At 41.7% G+C, this 8,915-nt stretch overlaps 1 protein-coding gene across 4 annotated transcripts; it reads right to left on the bottom strand.

Annotated features, from left to right (window-relative positions):
• Window positions 1-236: 236 nt before the first annotated feature.
• LOC108719555 lies at window positions 237-6,085 on the bottom strand. 4 transcript variants are annotated; one of them, XM_018268495.2, is made up of 5 exons: window positions 5,995-6,085; window positions 4,887-5,000; window positions 4,674-4,772; window positions 2,798-2,954; window positions 237-781 (listed from the first exon to the last, which is right to left on the bottom strand). In XM_018268495.2, exons 2-5 carry the CDS (start codon window positions 4,987-4,989, stop codon window positions 250-252), a joined length of 891 nt encoding a protein of 296 aa, XP_018123984.1. In that variant the 5' UTR covers window positions 4,990-5,000; window positions 5,995-6,085; the 3' UTR covers window positions 237-249. The 4 variants fall into 4 exon arrangements, with proteins under 4 accessions (XP_018123984.1, XP_018123985.1, XP_018123986.1 ...); XM_018268496.2 differs by having other exon boundaries at window positions 2,798-2,951; XM_018268497.2 differs by lacking the exon at window positions 4,674-4,772.
• Window positions 6,086-8,915: the final 2,830 nt, after the last annotated feature.

Genomic DNA, 8,915 nt, shown 5'->3' with positions numbered 1-8,915 from the left:
TAAGCAATAGAACATCTTTCTCCTGACAACTTCCTTGACTACTTGCTGCTCAGACTGGTGGGAAACTGACCAGCAGGTGGCGCTGTTGTAACAAAATTCATTCATATTAACAGTACATGTATCCCTTAATATCTTGGAACCTAAAAGAAACAAATAATGAACGTACATTACACAAGTGCTTAGAATAGCACCCTCATCAGCTTTACATTCACTTATTTTTAAGGTTTACTTATCCTTTAAGGAAAAGGGTTACAAGCCTGGGTAGTGGATTGGTGCCGAGCCTGTAGGAGGAGGGTTCCCTTGGTATGGGGGAGGGGAGTTATACCAGCCAAATAGAGTGGGGGGTGTTGGCATAGGGAATGGAGGGTAGGAGTGATTAGGAGGGGGGATGGGTAATGAGGGTACAAGAGGTTGGTGTGGGATATAGCTGACAATGAGTTGGAAGATCTCAGCTTTAAGTGCAGCGCGTCTCTCTGGTGGGACCAACTTCATACCCGGCAGCATGGATTTAAGGAAAACGAGATCCGGACAATCTTCTACTTTACTCTCTGCATTTTGTTTTGTGAGAACGTCCACAAGGCAACGCAACATTCCCACAAGTGTTCCCTCAACTCCCTCCAAGCGACTGCGTTTCCTACTGGGAGGCGGAGTCTGAAGAGACAATGAAGTTGATGGGAGGGGAGCAGCGGGGGATGGGGGATCAGTTCTGCTCATGGGAGGGGGGCGGCCATTGAAAACTGCTCCCTTCTCTGCTGGGGGAAGCGCCTTCTTCCTTAAATGGCTGAGAATCAAGAGTAAATGGAATGGTTATATACTCAAGAGTCACTTACAGTAACCATAGAATCTGTAACATCAGGTCATCATTAAAATACACAGCTATGAATAGCCAAGAAATTATATCCTTGATACACAATGAATATCCTTTAAATTATATCCTTATAATACACAAAAGCCATGAATATCCTGTAAATTATATCCTTATAAATGGTGAGTTCTGATGTCATCAGTTAAAAACCGTGAGTTCTGATGTCATGTTTATCACATGACTCACTGAAACTTGTGTATTATAATAAATAAAGTACCCCCAGTTGCAAAGTATGAGGATATTAGAAGTAACCTCTGAGTTTCATGCCCTGTATAAAAACACTCGGCCTTGTGTTATATGGTCATGGAACTCCTCAGTGACTTATAATATCCTTATATTTTACAAGAGGGGGTACTTCATTCACTATATAATAAACAATGAATATCCTGTAAATTATATCCTTATAAATGGTGCTTAGCGATGTCATCAGTTATAATTGGAGCTTAGTGATGTCATTTCTGTCACATGACTCACTGAAACTTGTTTATTATAATAAATAAAAGAACCCCCTGTTGCAAAATACAGGTATGGGACCTGTTATCCAGAATGCTCAGGACCTGGGGTTTTCTGGATAACAACTCATTCCGTAATTTGGATCTTCATACCTTAAGTCTACTAGAAAATCATATAAACATTAAATAAACCCAATAGGCTGGTTTTGCCTCCAAGAAGGATTAATTATCTTCGTTGGGATCAAGTAATGAAAATAATTTTGAATGTGATCCCTTAAAGGGGTGGTTCACCTTTAAGTTTACTTTTAGTATGCTAGAGAATGTCCAGTTCTAAGCAACTAAGCAATTGGTCTTCATTAGCTATTCTTTATAGTTTCTAAATTATTTGCGTCTTTCTTCTGACTCTTTCCAGCTTTCAAATGGGGGTCACTTACCCCATCTAAAAACAAATGCTCTATAAGGCTACAAATGTATTATTATTGTTACTTTTTTATTACTCATGTTTCTATTCAGGCCTCTCCTATTCATATTCCAGTCTTTTATTCAAATCAGTGCTTGGTTGCTAGGGAGATTTGGGCCAGAGCAACTAGTTTGCTGAAATTACAAACTGCAGAGCTGCTGAATAAAATGCTAAATAAATCAAAAACCACAAATAATAACAAATGAAAACCAACTGCAAATTGTATCAGAATATCCCTCTCTACATCATATGAATAGTTAACTCAAAGATGAACAACCCCTTTAACAAGCTTTCAAATAATTTGCCACCACTGATGTCAGACTTACTGGCCTATAATTGCCAGGCTGAGATTGTAATCCTTTTTTCAATACAGGAATGACATCAGCTTTCCTCTTAATTTCTTAGTACCTGAGGGTGTATTTCATATGGCCCTGGCATCTTGTTCACATTTTTATGTACAATATCTTGTGTTATATAAATACATACATTACATATAGAATTTTGCCATCAGCTCGAATCATGTCTTTGTAATATCAGTATTCTAAAAGTGAGTGATACTCAAGAGTTCCCTGTATAACTCAGCCTACAGCCTTGTGCCTTTATATGGTCACAGAACAACCCCTCAGTGACTTCTAATATCCTTATCATTTACAGTAGGGGGTACATTATCCCTTATAATACATGAGTGATACTCAGAGTTCCCTGTATAACTCAGCCTGCAGCCTTGTGCCTTTATATGGTCACAGAACAACCCCTCAGTGACTTCTAATATCCTTATCATTTACAGTAGGGGGTACATTTTCCCTTATAATACATGAGTGATACTCAGAGTTCCCTGTATAACTCAGCCTGCAGCCTTGTGCCTTTATATGGTCATAGAACAACCCCTCAGTGACTTCTAATATCCTTATCATTTACAGTAGGGGGTACATTATCCCTTATAAAATATGCTTAGTAATGTCAAATTATTATGATATAAATAATTACTTACAAGAAGGAAGGATATATAATTGCACTCACCCTCTTGCATATAAAGTTGGCAGGAGGAACTGTAATCTATCTGCATATTTATATTTCTTCCTTGGGTGACCTACTCTCCCTCCTTGGCATTGGTTCTTCTTCCTGATGGGATCCTTTCCAGTGCTTTGCTTCTCACTGCTCTCAGTGTCCATCCCTGCTAATAAAATATACATAATTATTGCTCATCAATAGTCTTCCTGTTCTTGTGCTGCTCTCTTTCCCACTGTCACAGAGGAGTGGGGGATTGGAACCTGGTTGGAAGATTTGCACAATGCTATCCACAGGGATACCAGGAAAACTCCCTGTGGGCCCAGGTGTCAGTGGCCCCTCATGCTGCTAAACTTTCGGTCTATTTCATGGTCATTCCCTATTTCTATGAGGACAAAGAGAATAAATAGATGGAATAATTGATTATAGTATAAAGAAAACAGACAAGGAGAATAGAGGTTGATAGAGGAGATGAAGAATATTAGTACCAAGAGTGGGCCCCTGGTCTAAGGTTTTTGGTGGGCCCCTGGTGTCCCAGTCCGACAATACCTTAAAGGGATTCTGTCATGATTTTATGATGTAGTTTTTATCTCTAAATGACACTGTTTACACTGCAAATAATTCACTGTACAATATAAAATGTCACTCCTGAACCAGCAAGTGTATTTAGTTGTAATATTGGTGTGTAGGTGCATCTCAGCTCATTTTGCCTGGTCATGTGATTTCAGAAAGAGCCAGCACTTTAGGATGGAACTGCTTTCTGGCAGGCTGTTGTTTTTCCTACTCAATGTAACTGAATGTGTCTCAGTGGGACCTGGATTTTACTATTGAGTGCTGTTCTTAGATCTACCAGGCAGCTGTTATCTTGTGTTAGGGAGCTGCTATCTGGTTACCTTCCCATTGTTCTGTTGTTAGGCTGCTGGGGGGGAAAGGGAGGGGGTGATATCACTCCAACTTGCAGTACAGCAGTAAAGAGTGACTGAAGTTAATCAGAGCACGTCACATGACTAGGGGCAGCTGGGAAATTGACAATATCTCTAGTCCCATGTCAGATAATATAAAAAAAAAAATTTGTTTGCTCTTTTGAGAAATGGATTTCAGTGCAGAATTCTGCTGGAGCAGCACTATTAACTGATGTGTTTTCCCATGACAGTATCCCATTAACGTGTGTGTGGCCAGACCAATCCAGACAATAGTGTCGCTAATTGATCTGGTAACTTTACTGAAGTATAGATCAATCCATTTGGAATCAGTCCCTTCACTGATGTCCGGCCTCTGCTGATACTGGACAAATTGGAATTGGATAGGGATAAGTCAGAACCTTTCACAGCAGAGGCGTAACTAGAGGGGGCGGGCCCTGGCGCGGGACGTGCAGCCGGGCCCTGCCCCCCTCCGTACGGCCGGAAACAGCCGCAGAACTGAGTGGTGCGCGAGCAGCCGGGGGGCCCTGAGGGGGTGCGGGCCCTGGCTCCCCCCAGTAGTTCCGCCACGGCTTCACAGGAGGGGCAAAGTACCTGGGCCCATGATTTATCTAAAGTAGACTTTTCAGAGTTTTGTTTTTTCTCAGGTACAGGCAGCTGTGCAGTTAACTCTGTATATTGGGAAAGATTGGATTCAGTTTCCTGGGATATACAGGAAGGTACTTTGGATTCTATATTAAAATACCCAAATACATTGCCTAATGAGAGATATTATAATTTAAACCAACACCAGTTATTTACATAATTTCAATGGACCGTTGTAAATGTAATTTCTATGGGTTCTGTCTAACAAAAATAAAGAGATTATTTGGATCTCCTCAGATAAATGTTATCACTTTCTGCTACTGAACTCCTCAAATGATTTCACTATCTGCCCCAGAGCACAGAACTAGTCTCTGGCTACTTACCCCCACCAGCAAGTGGAGCTGCTGTGAATCCCATTGGGTGCGGATGATCCTTCAGTTCTTTCTTTATCTCTATTATTTCATGTTCTGCCTCCTGGGAAGCTGCCAGTAAAGACAAAGCCATGAATGTGTTTGGAGCAGAACATCCTACAGGTGCCCCGACCCCTTCCCGTCTATCCGACAAACCCAGAATCTCACCTAGAAAACATTACTTACCAGCCGCAGAAGTGGAATACGTTTCTCTCTTTATTGTGGGAAAAAGAATTTCGGTGTCCAGCTTTTTATTCTCCAGTTTCCCCTCTAACCTCCTTGTTTCCATCTCTGGAGAACCTGACAGCAAGGAACACAAACCCACCATATAAAGCTGCCACTTCTATTTATTTTATTAGTATTATTTATGGGGGAGTTAGTTATTCAATTAGGGAAAACAGTAGGGGCCTTCAGGCTGGGCCCCCTTAGCTCATAACAAGGTTACAGATATATAGAAACATTGGGGTGTCACCCTGCTATAGTTCCAGGGGTACCCAGGGTACAAATAAACACTCACCCCAAATCTCCCCCTAACTGATCTTCAGACTGGGCTCCCTTAGCTCATAACAAGGTTACAGATATATAGAAACATTGGGGTAACAGTCACCCTTGGTCACTTTTTTGACTTTATATATCGCCCTCCCCTTTTGTGTAGCAAAGAACCCACAATACTGGACACGTGAGTAAATAAACAGTGTAACACTGATATCAATGTACTTCCAGGTTTAAATGCTTTTTACTGGCAAAATAAAGTGATGCTGCCTCTTTACTTAGGCAAGTGATTATATTTGGGATGTATTTCAGCAAAACTTCCCCTTTAATGATGTTCTTTCTCAGCTGCAGCCCATCCAGATTTCCCCACACTAGAATAAGCTTCACATATAAAGTCCACACTTGCCTGTTGGTAAATTGGGAACTCCCCATAATAACTATTTTTGCAAGTAAAAGAGAATGTGTTGTGATTCTAAGTTTCCCAATTCACATTCATTAAATATCTGAAGGAATTTATATTAAAGTTAAGTGCAAATGTAATTGCTATGGAAAGCGAGGCCTGTTTCTTTTTAATACATTGCTGGTTATGACTCCTGAACAATGTAGCAGACCGGGGCTTAACTAGGAGGAAGAAGAATCTGCAATCGTGTGGGGGGGGGGGCAGTGAGACCCTAATTAATTAGCAATTGAGAGGGATAGGTTTGTATAGAGCAATACCAATCGATGCAGGTAACACAAGTAAGCAAAGCTCTTACCCTCAAGCCCACAAACCCCCTTTTCCCCATCAATAGCCCCAAGTTACCTCTGGGAGCCCCACACAGTAGCAGGACCTGCAGGTGCACAGGGGGAGGCAGCAGTGCAGCTCTCGTGAGAAACTCACCTGACTATGTAAATACCAGTGGTGTAAATGGAGCTCAACCTGCAATGTGATTGGTAGATTAGACATGGGCGGAGCTTGCAGTTTAATTGGACCGTCTAGAACCCAATATCTTACAATAGCCCCCCAACTGCAAAATCTAAGCAACTTTTCAACTGACCTTTTTGCTTTCTGTTTTATAGTTTTTGAATTATTTGCCTTCTTCTTCTTCTGACTCTTTCCAGCTTTCACTTTCACTGACCCCATCTAAACAAACAAATGCTCTGTAAGGCTACACATTTATTTTTATTTCTACTTTTTATTACTCCTCTTTCTATTCAGGCCTCTCCTATTCATATTCCAGTCTCTAAATCAAATCAGTGCATGGTTGCTAGGGGGATTTGGACCATAGCAACCAAATTGCCAAAATTACAAACTGCAGAGTTGCTGAATAAATAGCTAAATAACTCAAAAAAACACAAATTATAAAAAATGAAAACCAATTGCAAATAGTTACAGAATATCACTATATGCACCATATAAAGAGTTAATTTAAAGCTGAACATCCCCTTTAATTCTGAGGGAACTCCCACCACAAGTATAATATATGTTGGGTGTCGGACTCTCTAATACAGTAATATTTGCCCACCAATGAAATGGCCGACACACCCTCTGTCTCAGTGACAGCTCCATCTCATTGGTTTTCATTGTGTGGCCTCTACCCAATCTCAGCATCAGTAGCAGCATAGTGAGGGCACTCAGGTTCTCAGTGAGACAGGTATGAGTGAGACAGGTATGAGTGAGACAGTTATGAGTGAGACAGGTATGAGTGAGACAGGTATGAGTGAGACAGGTATGAGTGAGACAGGTATGAGTGAGACAGTTATGAGTGAGACAGGTATGAGTGAGACAGTTATGAGTGAGACAGGTATGAGTGAGACAGGTATGAGTGAGAAGGGTATGAGTGAGACAAGTATGAGTGAGACAGATAGGAGTGAGACAGGTATCAGTGAGACAAGTATGAGTGAGACAGATAGGAGTGAGACAGGTATCAGTGAGACAGGTATGAGTGAGACAAGTATGAGTGAGACAAGTATGAGTGAGACAGGTATGAGTGAGACGGGTATCAGTGAGACGGGTATGAGTGAGACAGGTATGAGTGAGACAGGTATGAGTGAGACAGATAGGAGTGAGACAGGTATCAGTGAGACTGGTATGAGTGAGACAGGTATGAGTGAGACAGGTATCAGTGAGACGGGTATGAGTGAGACAGGTATGAGTCAGACAGGTATCAGTGAGACAAGTATGAGTGAGACAGATAGGAGTGAGACAGGTATCAGTGAGACAAGTAAGAGTGAGACAGGTATGAGTGAGACGGGTATCAGTGAGACGGGTATCAGTGAGACAGGTATGAGTGAGACAGGTATCAGTGAGACAGGTATGAGTGAGACAGGTATGAGTGAGACAGGTATGAGTGAGACAGGTATGAGTGAGACAGTTATGAGTGAGACAGCTATGAGTGAGACAGGTATGAGTGAGACAGGTATCAGTGAGACAGGTATGAGTGAGACAGGTATCAGTGAGACAGGTATGAGTGAGACAGGTATGAGTGAGACAGGTATGAGTGAGACAGGTATGAGTGAGACAGTTATGAGTGAGACAGCTATGAGTGAGACAGGTATGAGTGAGACAGGTATCAGTGAGAATTCCCCTGGCAATGCCATAGGTACCACAGAAATCTGCTTTCTAGATCTCTTCTGCAGTTCTCTTCCAGGTCTACCTAATTACTGATTTGTTGGAATCCTACAATTGTAAGTATGCCCCCCACCCCCCACACACAAAGCAGCCAATGGGAACATTTGGGTGACTTAATTCTATAAATCAGTAGAAAAAGACACTTTTTGATATTTTGTATTATACAAATCAATCATGAAAGAAAGAGAGAAGATGAAACGTAATGAATCCAGCGCCTGGTGTTACTGTGCTACATATTGCTGGAATACAGAGAAACATGGTAGAAATAATAAGGGGGATCGTTACTTGTGTTTAGCAGTTGAGCTGACGATTAAAGGGCCGGGGAGCCAACCAATCTGTAGCCCAGGAGAACATTTTTGCCCTTCATTATTCTCACTTTGGCCGGGAGCAGCTCTGTCTAATGAACATTTCTTTGCCTCAAGCACTTTATTCCTTCATTAAACTGCATTCAGTGTTTCTTCTCTTCAGCGGAAATAGAGAAATTCTGGTTTTCATAGTGTGATTCTTTTAGTGAATGTGCCTCTCGCAGTTCTCACATTATCATGGGGATTTAGCAAACGGCCAATCAGTGGCCTATGTCTGGCTCCTGGAGCTAACGCTCTAACTGGGATTCCATGGGCCCCGTAGCCTTATGGGTTGGGAGGTTGGAGGATATAACATAACAACTCTACCCCAGTGTTCCTTGGCCTTTTTTATTGGGGGCCCTGATTGTTCTGGAATCAGTTTTAGTGTTTGGGAATTAATTGTGTGCCTCATTTTAATTGCTTTTAAAAATGACTTTATAAAGGGGTGAAGCAGATGCACTGAAACTGCGACCAGGGACCCCACTTGGATTTATTGTCTATAAAAGATTAACATTTTGTAGTGAAACCATGAGGAGGAGGAGGAGCTGAGAGGAAGGAGTCATTCTGTGCAATTACAGATAACAGGGGCTTCTGGGTACAGACAGAGATGCACAGATATTATACTGGGATTCACACAATGACTACTGGGGCAAATGGGCAAGAGATCCCCCAAATGCAAGTGGTTCCTGATATTCCTAATGGGCTGAGGGAAAGGAATACGGCAGGAGAGTTGCTAAACACGCAACGTTCTTTGCCACAGGTTTCCAT

Source organism: Xenopus laevis, chromosome 6L, assembly GCF_017654675.1.
Source record: "Xenopus laevis strain J_2021 chromosome 6L, Xenopus_laevis_v10.1, whole genome shotgun sequence".
Taxonomy (NCBI): Eukaryota; Metazoa; Chordata; class Amphibia; order Anura; family Pipidae; genus Xenopus; species Xenopus laevis.
The sequence above is the reverse complement of the archived record's forward strand: the minus strand, read 5'-3'. Positions and strand labels throughout refer to the sequence as shown.

What these genes read in the sequence shown, in the direction of transcription:
- LOC108719555 (XM_018268495.2), bottom strand. Translation starts at nt 4,989, where the DNA reads ATGGAAACAAGGAGGTTAGAGGGGAAACTGGAGAATAAAAAGCTGGAC. An exon ending in GTATTCCACTTCTGCGGCTG is followed by an intron (nt 4,773 to 4,886) that starts GTAAGTAATGTT and finishes CTTTACTGGCAG; the next exon opens with CTTCCCAGGAGGCAGAACAT. An exon ending in AGCTCCACTTGCTGGTGGGG is followed by an intron (nt 2,955 to 4,673) that starts GTAAGTAGCCAG and finishes ATATTTTATTAG; the next exon opens with CAGGGATGGACACTGAGAGC.